Source organism: Salmo trutta, chromosome 22 (assembly GCF_901001165.1).
Source record: "Salmo trutta chromosome 22, fSalTru1.1, whole genome shotgun sequence".
Lineage (NCBI taxonomy): Eukaryota > Metazoa > Chordata > Actinopteri > Salmoniformes > Salmonidae > Salmo > Salmo trutta.
Window position 1 is genome coordinate 42171120 of NC_042978.1, and position 17756 is coordinate 42188875.

Sequence of the window (17756 nt, forward strand, 5' to 3'; positions counted from 1 at the left end):
TCTCCACTCTCTTTCTCTCTCTCTCCTCTCTCTCTCTCTCTCTATCTCTCTATCTCACTCTCTTCCACCCTCTCTTCCTCTCTCTCTCTCTCTCTCTATCTCTCTATCTCACTCTCTTCCACCCTCTCTTCCTCTCTCTCTCTCTCTCTCTGCTCTCTCTCTCTATCTCACTCTCTTCCACCCTCTCTTCCTCTCTCTCTCTCTCTCCCTCTTTCTCTCTCTCCCTCTTTCTTTCGTTCTCTCTCTCTCAGCTGGGTCTGTAGAGTAGAGTGTTTAATACTGCTTAGCTAAGCACCACCAGCCAAAGCTGGCACATACATCTGAGAGTAAAGCTGCACACACACACACACACACACACACACACACACACACACACACACACACACACACACACACACACACACACACACACACACACACACACACACACAGGCACACAGGCACACAAACACACACCTACAGACAGTAAGTCTATCTGCCCACAGACCTGTCTGAGTGGGACTGTAGTGTGAAACGTAGACTGATTAGAGCAGAGCAGTGTACAGTAAGGCTAGTCCAGTCTGTCTGTCTGTCTGTCTGTCTGTCTGTCTGTCTGTCTGTCTGTCTGTCTGTCTGTCTGTCTGTCTGTCTGTCTGTCTGTCTGTCTGTCTCTGGCTGGTTTGTATGCTCTGTCTGTCTGTCTGTCTGTCTGTCTGTCTGTCTGTCTGTCTGTCTGTCTGTCTGTCTGTCTGTCTGTCTGTCTGTCTGTCTGCTGGTTTGGCCCAGGGTTGTTTCATGCTCTGATTACTTAAATTATTCAATGGCTGCACTGTTTACAATGTGTTACACACACTAACACACACACACTAACACACACACTAACACACACTCACTCACACACTCATTCACTCACTCACACACTAACACACACACTAACACACACTCATTCACTCACTCACACACTAACACACACACTAACACACACACTAACACACACATAGACAAACACTCATTCACTCACTCACACACAAAACCAAAAGTCATCCAGGGTGTATAGTCAGGAGAGGGTTAAGGGAATTTTGGCAGCAAAGTAACCCCCCCCCCCTCATCTCAGCCTGGGGCAGCAGTGTCAGAGCAACACTGTGTCATACCAAATCAACTCCCCTCTACACACACACACACACACTGCCCCAGCTCCCCTCTGCACACACACACACACACACACACACACACATCCCCAGCTCCCCTCACACACACACACTGCCCCAGCTCCCCTCTGCACACACACACACACACACTGCCCCAGCTCCCCTCTGCACACACACTCACACACACACACACACACACACACACACACACACACACACACACACACACACACACACACACACACACACACACTACCCCAGCTCCCCTCTGCACACACACACACACACTCACACACACTGCCCCAGCTCCCCGCTACACACACACACACACACACACACACACACACACACACACACACACACACACACACACACACACACACACACTGCCCCAGCTCCCCTCTACACACACACACACACTCACACACATCCCCAGCGCCCCTCAAACACACACAAAAACACACACACACACACATCCCCAGCTCCCCTCACACACACACAAACAAAGGACCTCAGCTGCTCCTGCAGGCTAAAGTTAACTCCCATGGAGAGGTTAGCTGACTGGAAGGGAGAGGAAGGGGGGCTGCTTCCTCAGCATGACGAGGCTTACTGCCCCCACAGACGGAGGGAGCAAGCTGCTCTTCAGACAGGCTAGAAAGACCCTAAAGCCTGTCTGGGATATAGGCTACAGACCTACAGACTGGAGCAATGTAGAATGTGTGTGTGTGTGTGTGTGTGTGTGTGTGTGTGTGTGTGTGTGTGTGTGTGTGTGTGTGTGTGTGTGTGTGTGTGTGTGTGTGTGTGTGCGCGTGCGCATGCGCGTGCGTGTGTGTGTGCATGAGGTAAAGCATTCCAACATGTCTCCCTTCTACAGACGGTTTCAGCAGACCGGAGGGACACAGGCCACTGCCTCTGCTCACAGCCAGCCCTAACACACATGCTCACACACACTCACTCACCGATGTCTGTCTTTCTTTCCTGTAGTAAGGAGACCAATGTGTTTAGGGAGGGAGGGAGGGAGGGTATAGTGTGAATTACCTGCCATAATTAAAGGGAAGGTAGCAGCCCTTCTTGTTAAAGCCATCTAGCCTTGGATTCAGATGTGTAACCCCCCCTCTCTCTCTCTCTCCCTTCCCTCTCCCCCCCTCTCTCCCTGTATCCCTCTCTCCAGGGAAGAGGTGAATGATAAACTGAGAGACATGCCTGATGGGACCTTCCTAGTTCGGGACGCCTCCACCAAAATGCAGGGTGACTACACACTAACACTGAGGTAGGTTAACACACTACACACTAACACTACACACTAACACTGAGGTAGGTTACCACACTACACACTAACACTACACACTAACACTGAGGTAGGTTACCACACTACATACTAACACTACACACTAACACTGAGGTAGGTTACCACACTACACACTAACACTTAGGTAGGTTACCACACGACACACTAACACTGCACACTAACACTTAGGTAGGTTACCACACTACACACTAACACTACACACTAACACTGAGGTAGGTTACCACACTACACACTAACACTACACAATAACACTTAGGTAGGTTACCACACGACACACTAACACTACACACTAACACTTAGGTAGGCACACTAACACTAACACTACACACTAACACTACACACCACACTACACACTAACACTACACACTAACACTGAGGTAGGTTACCACACTACACACTAACACTACACACTAACACTACACACTAACACTTAGGTAGGTTACCACACTACACACTAACACTGAGGTAGGTTACCACACTACACACTAACACTACACACTAACACTACACACTAACACTGAGGTAGGTTACCACACTACACACTAACACTACACACTAACACTACACACTAACACTTAGGTAGGTTACCACACTACACACTAACACCGAGGTAGGTTACCACACTACACACTAACACTGAGGTAGGTTACCACACTACACACTAACACTGAGGTAGGTTACCACACTACACACTAACACTACACACTAACACTGAGGTAGGTTACCACACTACACACTAACACTGAGGTAGGTTACCACACTACACACTAACACTACACACTAACACTGAGGTAGGTTACCACACTACACACTAACACTTAGGTAGGTTACCACACTACACACTAACACTGAGGTAGGTTACCACACTACACACTAACACTTAGGTAGGTTACCACACTACACACTAACACTACACACTAACACTGAGGTAGGTTACCACACTGCACACTAACACTGAGGTAGGTTACCACCCTACACACTAACACTTAGGTAGGTTACCACACTACACACTAACACTACACACTAACACTGAGGTAGGTTACCACACTACACACTAACACTACACACTAACACTGAGGTAGGTTACCACACTACACACTAACACTACACACTAACACTGAGGTAGGTTACCACACTACACACTAACACTACACACTAACACTGAGGTAGGTTACCACACTACACACTAACACTACACACTAACACTGAGGTAGGTTACCACACTACACACTAACACTACACACTAACACTGAGGTAGGTTACCACACTACACACTAACACTACACACTAACACTGAGGTAGGTTACCACACTACACACTAACACTACACACTAACACTGAGGTAGGTTACCACACTACACACTAACACTACACACTAACACTGAGGTAGGTTACCACACTACACACTAACACTACACACTAACACTGAGGTAGGTTACCACACTACACCAGGCTCACTTCATTCACAAGAGTTTCTGGACAGAGGGATGTTGTTTTTATATCAAGTAGTAACCCCTGAAGTAGTTATTACTGGTTTATTTCTAGTGAACTCACACCTATAGGAGTCTGAATGCCTCTACAAAGTACTCATCCTCTCTCTCTCTCTGTGTGTGTGTGTGTGTGTGTGTGTGTGTGTGTGTGTGTGTAGGAAAGGGGGCAACAACAAGTTAATCAAGATCTACCACCGGGATGGGAAGTATGGCTTCTCAGACCCCCTGACGTTTGGTTCTGTTGTGGAGCTGATCAATCACTATAGACATGAATCCCTGGCCCAGTACAACACCAAGCTAGACGTCAAACTCATGTTCCCCATCTCACACTACCAGCAGGTACGGACTAGCCTACACACTGTTTACTGTCCACTTCTCTCTGTCCTTCTCCTCTTCCTGTACTCTCTCCTCTCTGTCCTTCTCCTCTTCCTGTACTCTCTCCTCTCTGTCCTTCTCCTCTCCCTGTACTCTCTCCTCTCTGTCCTTCTCTATGTCCTTCTCTCTCTCTCTGCACCTCTTGCTCCTCTCCTCCTCTTCCTCCCCTGCTCCTCCTCTCCTGTGCGTCCCCAGTAAGTCTGTTGAGTAGTTCTGGGGGTCGTTCCCTTCCTGCCCATCATGCAGGTTGATTCACACAGCATGGTGAGATATTACCCTGCTTATTCTGCTCTCTCGCTCTCCTGCCCTGCTCTGTGCTGCACCTCACTGCTGCACCTCACTGCTGCACCTCACTGCTGCACCTCACTGCTGCACCTCAATGCTGCACCTCACTGCTGCACCTCAATGCTGCACCTCAATGCTGCACCTCACTGCTGCACCTCAATGCTGCACCTCACTGCTGCACCTCACTGCTGCACCTCACTGCTGCACCTCACTTCTGCACCTCAATGCTGCACCTCACTGCTGCACCTCACTGCTGCACCTCACTGCTGCACCTCACTGCTGCACCTCAATGCTGCACCTCACTGCTGCACCTCACTGCTGCACCTCAATGCTGCACCTCAATGCTGCACCTCACTGCTGCACCTCACTGCTGCACCTCACTGCTGCACCTCAATGCTGCACCTCACTGCTGCACCTCAATGCTGCCTAAATAATGACACACATCCTCCGTGTCAAAAGGCCGCTCCTGCATTTATTCCTTTTTTCCCTCATTCCCTCGTTCTCTCTCTCCTGGCGTGGCTCCCGTGCTCAGCCAGTCATTACTCAGAGACCTCCGCCCTTTAGCACATTGAGCAAGGCATCATGGGTCCTGAATTAATGAGGCCAATAGGAAGTCTCCCTCTGTAAGCACAATCAGACAGGTTATTCCCTCCACTCCTGTACTCCCCCCCCCCTCTCTCTCTCTCTCTCTCTCTCTCTCTCTTTCTCTCTCTCTGCACTTAATGTCAATGTATCGCCCTCTAATACTCTTTCTTTCTCTCTTTCTTTCATTCTCTTACTTTCTCTCAGGACCAGCTGGTGAAAGAGGACAACATTGACGCGGTGGGGAAGAAACTCCAAGAATATCACAATCAATACCAGGAGAAGAGCAAGGAGTATGACCGGCTTTATGAGGACTACACCAAGACTTCACAGGTACCGTACAGCGCACACTACACTACACCGTTAGCACATCATACCACACACTACACTACGCCGTTAGCACATCATACCACACACTACACTGTTAGCACATCATACCACACACTACACTACACCGTTAGCACATCATACCACACACTACACTACACCGTTAGCACATCATACCACACACTACACTACACCGTTAGCACATCATACCACACACTACACTATACCGTTAGCACATCATACCACACACTACACTACACCATTAGCACATCATACCACACACTACACTACACCGTTAGCACATCATACCACACACTACACTGTTAACACATCATACCACACACTACACTACACCGTTAGCACATCATACCACACACTACACTACACCGTTAGCACATCATACCACACACTACACTGTTAGCACATCATACCACACACTACACTACACCGTTAGCACATCATACCACACACTACACCGTTAGCACATCATACCACACACTACACTGTTAGCACATCATACCACACACTACACTGTTAGCACATCATACCACGCACTACACTGTTAGCACATCATACCACACACTACACTGTTAGCACATCATACCACACACTACACTGTTAGCACATCATACCACACACTACACTGTTAGCACATCATTCCACACACTACACTACACCATTAGCACATCATACCACACACTACACTGTTAACACATCATACCACACACTACACTGTTAGCACATCATACCACACACTACACTGCACTGTTAGCACATCATACCACCCACTACACTGTTAACACATCATACCACACACTACACGACACTGTTAGCACATCATACCACACACTACACTGTTAGCACATCATACCACAAATCAAATCAAATCAAATTTATTTATATAGCCCTTCGTACATCAGCTGAAATCTCAAAGTGCTGTACAGAAACCCAGCCTAAAACCCCAAACAGCAAGCAATGCACCACACACTACACTACACTGTTAGCACATCATACCACACACTACACTACAATGTTAGCACATCATACCACACACTACACGACACTGTTAGCACATCATACCACACACTACACTGTTAACACATCATACCACACACTACACTGTTAGCACATCATACCACACACTACACTACACCATTAGCACATCATACCACACACTACACTGTTAACACATCATACCACACACTACACTGTTAGCACATCATACCACACACTACACTGCACTGTTAGCACATCATACCACCCACTACACTGTTAACACATCATACCACACACTACACGACACTGTGAGCACATCATACCACACATTACACTGTTAACACATCATACCACACACTACACTGTTAGCACATCATACCACACACTACACTACACTGTTAGCACATCATACCACACAATACACTACACTGTTAGCACATCATACCACACACTACACGACACTGTTAGCACATCATACCACACACTACACTGTTAACACATCATACCACACACTACACTGTTAGCACATCATACCACACACTACACTGTTAGCACATCATACCACACACTACACTGTTAGCACATCATACCACACACTACACTGTTAGCACATCATACCACACACTACACGACACTGTTAGCACATCATACCACACACTACACGACACTGTTAGCACATCATACCACACACTACACTGTTAACACATCATACCACACACTACACTGTTAGCACATCATACCACACACTACACTGTTAGCACATCATACCACACACTACACTGTTAGCACATCATACCACACACTACACTGTTAGCACATCATACCACACACTACACTGTTAGCACATCATACCACACACTACACTGTTAGCACATCATACCACACACTACACTCACATCACTAAACCCAAAACAGACTTAGTAACTACCACCAACTGTGTTCTATTTTAATCATGATAAAGCAGTAATTTTGTCTGTGCCAGGCGGATAAATCGACATGATAGATAGGTAGACTTTATTCATTGGAAGGTTGCAGCATTATTGAGCTGACGAGTGGAAGATTGATGGCCCTGATATCGTGTTAACCCTCTCAGGAGATTCAGATGAAGAGGACGGCCATCGAGGCCTTCAACGAGACCATCAAGATCTTTGAGGAGCAGTGTCACACACAGGAACGCTACAGCAAGGACTACATGGAGCGCTTCCGTCGGGAGGGCAACGACAAGGAGATTGAGAGGTATGAAAGTAGGGGCGGCTCGGGCTTGCTCAAATTAGAATCCACTCTCTATTTGTCGTCAGGCAAAGTATTGTTTGTGTACAGATTAGTGGTGTCTGGATTGACCTTAAGGTTTGAACAGAATCTTATGTTGTGGTGGTGATGGACATAGTTATGAATAATGGTAGTAGTAGCACAGTAGTACGCAAACAGTATGCAGTATCCTGACCCATCCTCCACCCCCTCTCCTCCCCTACATCTTCTCCTCTTCCTCCTCCTCCTCTCCTCTCCTCTCCCACTCTCCTCCTGCCCTTCTCCTCCCCCTCTCCTCTCCTTCTCCTCCCCTCCTCCTCCCCTCCTTCTCCTCCACCTCTCCTTTCCCTCTCTCCTCCCTCTTTCCCCCCACCCCTCTTCTCGGTCCTGTAGGATCATGATGAACTATGAGAAGCTAAAGTCTCGTCTGGGTGAGATCCACGACAGTAAGATTAGTCTGGAGCAGGACCTGAAGGACCAGGCTCTGGACAACAGAGAGACTGACAAGAAGATGAACAGCCTCAAACCTGACCTCATCCAGCTCCGCAAGATCAGGGACCAGTACCTTGTGTAAGTACACTATACAGGAAAGAGTTAACATAGACTAACACCAGTACCTTGTGTAAGTACACTATACAGGAAAGGCTTAACTTACCTTACAGTGAAATACTTGCTGACAAACCCTTAACCAACAATGCAGTTAAGAAAAATAAGTGTTAAGTAAAAAATAACATAAAATAACAGTAGCGAAGCTATATACAGAGGATACCGGTACAGAGTCAATGTGGAAGCTATATACAGGGGGTACCAGTACAGAGTCAATGTGGAAGCTATATACAGGGGGTACCGGTACAGAGTCAATGTGGAAGCTATATACAGGGGGTACCGGTACAGAGTCAATGTGGAGGCTATATACAGGGGGTACCGGTACAGAGTCAATGCGGAGGCTATATACAGGGGGTACCGGTACAGAGTCAATGTGGAGGCTATATACAGGGGGTACCGGTACAGAGTCAATGTGGAAGCTATATACAGGGGGTACCGGTACAGAGTCAATGCGGAGGCTATATACAGGGGGTACCGGTACAGAGTCAATGTGGAGGCTATATACAGGGGGTACCGGTACAGAGTCAATGCGGAGGCTATATACAGGGGGTACCGGTACAGAGTCAATGTGGAAGCTATATACAGGGGGTACCGGTACAGAGTCAATGCGGAGGCTATATACAGGGGGTACCGGTACAGAGTCAATGCGGAGGCTATATACAGGGGGTACCGGTACAGAGTCAATGTGGAGGCTATATACAGGGGGTACCGGTACAGAGTCAATGCAGAGGCTATATACAGGGGTACCGGTACAGAGTCAATGTGGAAGCTATATACAGGGGGTACCGGTACAGAGTCAATGTGGAGGATATATACAGGGGGTACCGGTACAGAGTCAATGTGGAGGCTATATACAGGGGGTACCAGTACAGAGTCAATGTGGAGGCTATATACAGGGGGTACCGGTACAGAGTCAATGCGGAGGATATATACAGGGGGTAACGGTACAGAGTCAATGTGGAGGCTATATACAAGGGGGTACCGGTACAGAGTCAATGTGGAGACTATATACAGGGGGTACCGGTACAGAGTCAATGCGGAGGCTATATACAGGGGGTACCGGTACAGAGTCAATGTGGAAGCTATATACAGGGGGTACCGGTACAGAGTCAATGTGGAAGCTATATACAGAGGGTACCGGTACAGAGTCAATGTGGAGGCTATATACAGGGGGTACCGGTACAGAGTCAATGCGGAGGCTATATACAGGGGGTACCGGTACAGAGTTAATGTGGAGGCTATATACAGGGGGTACCGGTACAGAGTCAATGTGGAGACTATATACAGGGGGTACCGGTACAGAGTCAATGCGGAGGCTATATACAGGGGGTACCGGTACAGAGTCAATGTGGAAGCTATATACAGGGGGGTACCGGTACAGAGTCAATGCGGAGGCTATATACAGGGGGTACCGGTACAGAGTCAATGTGCGGGGGGTTCGAGAGGCCAGTACCTGGTGTAAGTTACTCAGACAGGAAAGAGTTAACATTGAGTAACACCAGTACGTTGGGTAAGTAGTCTATGACGGAGTAAAGAGTTAACACACTGTAAGGTTGTAGTAGGGACCAGTACCTTGGGTAAGTAACTCAGACAGCTTACCTGGAGCTCCTACGGGGTTAACTGGAGAGCTGCCATATTAAGCTTGTGCTTCCTCTTAGCTACACAGCAGACTCTCTGTAGGGAAGTCCCTGGGCTGCCTGGGGATAGAAAGACCATGGGTTCTAGGAATCCTGCATTAGCATTACCTAGCATTACCAGGCCTGCCTCATTTCTATACATAGATGTCTTCAGAAGGGTTGTGGGAGTGCTAGTAATTAAATGCGTTTTGTCATCTGTTCTGTTAAATGGAGGAATGACGTGCATAACGAAAGAAGGGCTGTAACTCAACGTTTTTAAGTAATTTCTTCTCTCTTTTCATTATCTCTTTCTCCTCTCTTTGTCTTTCTCGCTCTTTCTCTCTCTCTCTGCAGCTGGCTCAATCACAAAGGAGTGCGTCAGAAACGAATTAATGAGTGGCTGGGGATCAAGAACGAGAACACAGATGAGTAAGTGTTCAGAGCCCAGCCTCACGGCCTCCCATCCAGCTTCACAGCCTCACAGCCCCCCAACCTCACAGCCACCGAGCTTCACGGCCTCCCAGCTTCACTGCCTTAAGGCCTCACAGTACTCCAGCTTCACGGCCTCCCAGCTTCACCGCCTTAAGGCCTCACAGTACTCCAGCTTCACGGCCGCCCAGCTTCACCGCCTTAAGGCCTCACAGTCACCAGCTTCACGGCCGCCCAGCTTCACCGCCTTAAGGCCTCACAGTATCCCAGCTTCACGGCCGCCCAGCTTCACTGCCTTAAGGCCTCACAGTATCCCAGCTTCACTGCCTTAAGGCCTCACAGTACTCCAGCTTCACGGTCCCCCAGACTCACAGCTCTCCAGTCCTCACGGCCTCCCAGCCTCTAAGCCCCCCAGCCTCACAGCCTACCAGCTTCACAGCCCACCAGCTTCACACCCACCCAGCTTCACGGACCCCCAGACTCACAGCCCCCCAGGCTCCCAGCTTCACAGCACTCCAGCGTTCCGGTCTCACAGTTTCCCAGCTTCACAGCCACCCAGCTTCACAGCCTCTCAGCCTCACGATCTTACAGTCCCCCAGCTTCACAGCCCCCCCAGCCTTACGGGCTCACAGAACCTAGCTTCATGGCCTCACAGCCTCAAGGCCTCACAGTCTCCCAGCTTCACAGCCCCCCAGGCTTACATCCCCCAGCCTCACAGCCATCCAGCTTCACATCCCCCCAGCCTCACAACCCTCCAGGTTCACAGACTCACAACCTCACAGCCTCCCAGCTTCACATCCCCCAGCCTCACAACCCTCCAGGTTCACAGCCTCACAACCTCACAGCCTCCCAGCTTCACAGCCCCCCAACCTCACAGCCCCCAACCTCACAGCCCTCCAACCTCACAGCCTCACAGCACCCCAACCTCACAGCCCCCCAACCTCACAGCCCCCCAACCTCACAGCCTCCAACCTCACAGCCTCACACTGCAAGGCTCATTCTATCTGTAATGTAGACATACTGTAGCAATATACTTCTCAAGGCTAATTCTATCTGTAATGTAGACATACTGTAGCAATATACTTCTCAAGGCTCATTCTATCTGTAATGTAGACATACTGTAGCAATATACTTCTCAAGGCTCATTCTATCTGTAATGTAGACATACTGTAGTAATATACTTCTCATTGGCATTGCTCATTCCCAATAGTCATCTTTTTACTATACTCATGTTACAGGAATGTACAGTGCATTCGGAAAGTATTCAGACCCCTTGACATTTTCCACATTTTGTTACATTACAGCGTTATTCTAAAATGTATTAAATCATTTTTTCCCCTCATCAATCAACACACAATCGCCCATAAAGGCAAAGCAAAAACAGGTTTTTAGATTTTTTTGCGAATGTAAAAAAGATGTCACATGTACATAAGTATTCAGACCCTTTACTCAGTACTTTGTTGAAGCACCTTTGGCAGCGATTACAGCCTCAAGTCTTCTTGGGTATGATGCTACAAGCTTGGCACACCTGTATTTGGGGAGTTCCTCCCATTCTTCTCTGCAGATCCTCTCAAGCTCTATCAGGTTGGATGGGGAGTGTCACTGCACAGCTATTTTCAGGTTTCTCCAGAGATGTTCGATCGGGTTCAAGTTCGGGCTCTGGCTGGGCCACTCAAGAACATTCAGAGACTTGTCCCGAAGCCACTCCTGCGTTCTCTTGGCTGTGTGCTTAGGGTTGTTGTCCTGTTGGAAGGTGAACCTTCACCCCCATCTGAGGTCCTGAGCACTCTGGAGCAGGTTTTCATCAAGGATCTCTATGTACTTTGTCAGTTCATCTTTGCCTCAATCTAATCTTGACTAGTCTCCCAGTCCCTGCCGCTGAAAAACATCCCACAGCATGATGCTGCCACCACCATGCTTCACCTAAGGGATGGTGCCAGGTTTCCTCCAGACGTGATGTTGGCATTCAGGCCAAGGAGTTGAATCTTGGTTTCATCAGACCATAGAATCTTGTTTCTCATGGTCTTAGAGTCTTTAGGTGCCTTTTGGCAACTCCAAGCAGGCTGTCATGTGCCTTTTACTGAGGAGTGGCTTCTGTCTGGCCACTCTACCATAAAGGCCTGATTAGTGGAGTGCTGCAGTGATGGTTGTCCATCTGGAAGGTTCTCCCATCTCCACATTAGAACTCTAGAACTCTGTCAGAGTGACCATCGGGTTCTTGGTCACCTCCCTGACCAAGACTCTTCCAGCTCAAGGAAGAGTCTTGGTGGTACCAAACTTCTTCCATTTAAGAATGATGGAGGCCACTGTGTTCTTGGGGACCTTCAATGCTGCAGGAATTGTTTGGCACCCTTCCCCAGATCTGTGCCTTGACACAGTCCTGTCTCGGAGCTCTACGGACAATTCCTTCAACCTCATGGCTTGGTTTTTGCTCTGACATTCACTGTCAACTGTGGGACCTTATATAGACAGGTCTGTGCCTTTCCAAATCATGTCCAATCAATTGAATTTACCACAGGTGGACTCCAATCAAGTTGTAGAAACATCTCAAGGGTGATCAATGAAAACAGGATGCACCTGAGCTCAATTTCGAGTCTCATAGCAAAGGGTCTGAATACTTATGTAAATAAGTATTTCAGTTTTTTATTTTTTATAAATTGGCCCAAAAAAATAAAAACCTGTTTTCTCTTTGTCATTATTGGGTATTGTGTGTAGATTGCTTAGGAAAACAATGTATTTAAGCAATTTTAGAATAAGGCTGTAACGTAACAAAACGTGGAAAAAGTCAAGGGGTCTGAATACTTTCCGAATGCACTGTAGATCTGAGGCAATCATTCTCATTTGATATTTTGGCAACATCATAAATCCATCAACTAAAATGAATCCCTGCTAAACCCTATGCTTGTCTCTTTCCCCTGTCTCCTGTGTTTGTAGAGGGTACTTTGTCAGTACAGAGGAGGATGACAACCTGCCACACTATGATGAAAAGACCTGGTTTGTAGGAGATCTGAACAGAACCCAGTCTGAAGACCTCCTACTGGGCAAACCTGACGGAGCTTTCCTCATTAGAGAGAGTAGCAAGAAAGGCTGCTATGCATGCTCTGTAGTGTAAGTACTAAAGTCTATACTAGCTATGCATGCTCTGTAGTGTAAGTACTAAAGTCTATACTAGCTATGCATGCTCTGTAGTGTAAGTACTAAAGTCTATACTAGCTATGCATGCTCTGTAGTGTAAGTACTAAAGTCTATACTAGCTATGCATGCTCTGTAGTGTAAGTACTAAAGTCTATACTAGCTATGCATGCTCTGTAGTGTAAGTACTAAAGTCTATACTAGCTATGCATGCTCTGTAGTGTAAGTACTAAAGTCTATACTAGCTATGCATGCTCTGTAGTGTAAGTACTAAAGTCTATACTAGCTATGCATGCTCTGTAGTGTAAGTACGAAAGTCTATACTAGCTATGCATGCTCTGTAGTGTAAGTACTAAAGTCTATACTAGCTATGCATGCTCTGTAGTGTAAGTACGAAAGTCTATACTAGCTATGCATGCTCTGTAGTGTAAGTACTAAAGTCTATACTAGCTATGCATGCTCTGTAGTGTAAGTACGAAAGTCTATACTAGCTATGCATGCTCTGTAGTGTAAGTACTAAAGTCTATACTAGCTATGCATGCTCCGTAGTGTAAGTACTAAAGTCTATACTAGCTATGCATGCTCTGTAGTGTAAGTACGAAAGTCTATACTAGCTATGCATGCTCTGTAGTGTAAGTACTAAAGTCTATACTAGCTATGCATGCTCTGTAGTGTAAGTACTAAAGTCTATACTAGCTATGCATGCTCTGTAGTGTAAGTACTAAAGTCTATACTAGCTATGCATGCTCCGTAGTGTAAGTACGAAAGTCTATACTAGCTATGCATGCTCCGTAGTGTAAGTGTCTCAATATTTACTAGTGAATGAGTCTCTGTCTGATGATGTACCATGGTAATTGTTTCTAAGTTGTGGTAGTTCAATAATGTTCTGTGAGTGTGTGAAAAACTGCTGTTATATAACAAGCAGGTGTCCAACTGCTCTGTTTTCAGTGAGACTAGTCTAACACCTCTCTGTCGTCTCTGCAGTGTGGAGGGTGAGGTGAAGCACTGTGTGATTTTCAGCACACCGAAGGGCTACGGCTTCGCTGAACCTTACAACCTGTACAGCTCACTGAAAGACCTAGTCCTGCACTACCACCAGACCTCCCTGGTCCAGCACAATGACTCCCTCAACGTCCGCCTGGCCTACCCTGTCTACACACAGATGCCCTCCTCCTCCGGCCCTTCCCCACGGAGATGAGCCCCCCCCCAGAGCCCCAACAGACTACCCACCCTACCTACCCAGCCCCAGGAGGGATGAGGTGACAGGGGGATGGGGTTGGGGGGTACAGGGGTCAGCCTCATAATCCAAACTAGTACCCAGAACCTGAGAAAAACACCTGAGAGAGGGAAAAAAAGCAACATAAACACTTGCTGCAACACACACGTCAGCCACCTTGGAGTTATATATATTTTTACTAGAACAATTGGAGGGCATTCTTTGTAAAGACTGCTTGATTTGCACAAGGAAGTTTTAAATGTTTGTGAATGTGAAAAAACGGAAGGAAAGGAGAAGAGCCGAGTTTCAGGTGACCTAAACTCCAGCAGGGACTCTTTTACAGAAAAACATCATCATGAAAACACTCCATTCTAAGGCTTTGTTTCCCGTCGTCCGTCTGTTGCCCAAATTATTATTTTATTTCATTCCTTTTTCTTTTTTGCAGAATTTGTTTTCCAAATTTTTTTCATTTGGACAATTTATTTAGTTTACTGCTTGTTTGCTAAATGCAAGAGATGATGATGATGATGATGATGATGTTGAGTATTCTCTGTCCCTCTCCGTATGAGAAGCAAAAATAATGTAGCATAACAAATGAAGGACAGTTGTTCAGTGTTCCTCCATATAGACTGCTGCTGAAGGGTTGGGGGAGGGGAGGGGAGGGGAGAGGAGAGGAGAGGAGAGGAGAGGAGAGGAGAGGAGAGGAGAGGAGAGGAGAGGAGAGGAGAGGAGAGGAGAGGAGAGGAGAGGAGAGGAGAGGAGAGGAGAGGAGAATGGGGAGGATGATAGAAGAGGACAGTGGAAGGGAGGGAATAGTCGAAAGGGGCCACATGCGGGAGAAAAAAAAGGTTTTGTAGTCTTAAAAGAAAAAAGCTTGCTTTTATATTAAGCGGAGATGGAGTGAGTTTGTTTTCTTGCTTGGCTGGATCCTATTTCCTTTGACACATTGTAAGTTACGGTAACGTTACAATCACGATGTTATAGTCCGTACAGAGACCAAAGTTGGCATGAGGAGAGAAAAGTCCACCATTGTGTTTTTATTCGTCTGTATGAATGGAGAAGAGAAAAGAGAGTGCTTGCTTTGTTTGATACCACACATACAGCAGAGTTTTGGGCCAGTGTTCGTCCACTATACTGAAAGGTTTGGATTAAACCAAATGGTACGCACAGACAGAGTTGGTCGGTGGGTTTGGCCGTCTGGATTCCGGTCACGTCGAGTTAGAAACACTTATCTAAGAGGAGAGCCCAGGCAAGGATGCACCGTACGGTCTGACACCAGAAAACCAACAACCTTAAAACCTGAAACACGTTTTATGTGTGGTTTTAAAACAAGAAATGGTGTATGTATGTGCTAAAGTCTGTTTAAAACAAACAGGGACTTGTTACCTTTGAGATAATAAGCTTTGATCTGTTGTAGTGTACAGGATGCAGGTAGGGGCTGACGGGCTCCAAGCTAACGACACATGCTTTACGTGATGATGATGAGGATTAAAACTTGAAGAACATTGTATTATGATTATGTAGGTTAACAGTCACCCGGAGAGCCCAGACAGACTCACAGGACAGATTATCAAAGTGCACAGTGAAGCTTTTGAAGAGCGAATTCTTTCAACAACAAAAAATATTTTTCTTTTTTTTATGTGTTTCACTCAAACTTCATACCCGGTGCTTGACTTTATAACCAGTGGAAACAGTTCCAAAAATAAATAAAAAGAAAACCATTATAACATTGTACAATAAACATTGACAAAATGACAAACAAAACCACAATCTGCAATTTTCCAGTATATTCAGTCACCTCTAATTCCTGATATGAAACTTTCTATTCTGATTGGCTGTTGTTGTTTGTCTACTGTTTAACCGTTGGCTCTCCTTGCTGCCTATCCAATGAGCCATCTCTGAGACAGACAATGGGCAAGTGTGGGGGGTCCTGTCTCTCCCAGACAGTTGTCCCATCTCTGACTGTGTTAATCTCAGGCCTTATTTGAAGGCCTTGTTGACAGGAGAGGGTAGTGCAGCAGCGGAGGGTTGATTTTGTTCTCAGGGTCACTAAGACAGCTGTTGTAAATGGGACAAGCTCAGCCCTTGTTTACAACTATGAGGAGCAAGCCCCCTCCAAATGTCTGCCCCTTACTGTGCTCTATTGGGGTAAAGACACCACTCCAGCAGGTAAGGCCCACTACCAAATTTGATCGAACAGATAGTTACACATAAAAATGTTTATTCAAATAAGTAGCTCTTGTCACATTTTGAAAACGCACGCTCGTTACAAAGTCAGACTGCACCTGTCTATCGTCTGCACCAGTGAGAACCAGTACACTCTTTAAAAGAAAGGTGCTACCTAGAACCTAAAAGGGTTCTTCGGTTGTCCCCATAGGAGAACCCTTTTAAGAACCCTGTTTGGTTCCAGGTAGAACCCTTTTGGTTCTAGGTTAACCCTTTTGGGTTCCATGTAGAACACTTTCCACAGAGTGTTTTACATAGAAACAAAAAGGGCTTATCCTATGGGGACAGCTGAAAAAACCTTTTGGAACCCTTATTAACCCTTAGTGGAAACCAGTATGGTGAAGGGGTCACACCAGTGGAAACCAGTATGGTGAAGGGGTCACACCAGTATGGTGAAGGGGTCACACCAGTATGGTGAAGGGGTCACACCAGTGGAAACCAGTATGGTGAAGGGGTCACACCAGTATGGTGAAGGGGTCACACCAGTATGGTGAAGGGGTCACACCAGTATGGTGAAGGGGTCACACCAGTATGGTGAAGGGATCACACCAGTATGGTAAAGGGGTCACACCAGTGGAAACCAGTATGGTTGAGAGCGTTAGTGTAAGAACGAGGAGGAGCGTTAAGGCCATTGTTATCTAGCTTTGTGGTGGTGGAGTGTAACCGTCATGTTGAATAAATGAATGACTGATACAGCCTTGCTAGTAGCTAGTCCTCCCTCCCTGCTGACTGTCTCCCCTGTATCTCCACCACAGCACCTAACCTTTGAGCCAATCACCTTTATCTACCCTA

General features: G+C 46.8%; 1 protein-coding gene across 1 annotated transcript in view; it reads left to right on the forward strand.

Annotated features, from left to right (window-relative positions):
• The window catches only part of LOC115158753 (phosphatidylinositol 3-kinase regulatory subunit gamma), a gene marked incomplete in the record, with an annotated part of 18551 nt that extends 3457 nt beyond the window's left edge, over positions 1-15094 (forward strand). Inside the window, 8 exon segments of the mRNA XM_029708044.1 lie at positions 2299-2397; positions 4085-4265; positions 5376-5501; positions 7585-7727; positions 8133-8309; positions 10316-10390; positions 13325-13498; positions 14507-15094. Coding sequence (XP_029563904.1) covers positions 2299-2397; positions 4085-4265; positions 5376-5501; positions 7585-7727; positions 8133-8309; positions 10316-10390; positions 13325-13498; positions 14507-14720 — 1189 coding nt within the window.
• Positions 15095-17756: the final 2662 nt, after the last annotated feature.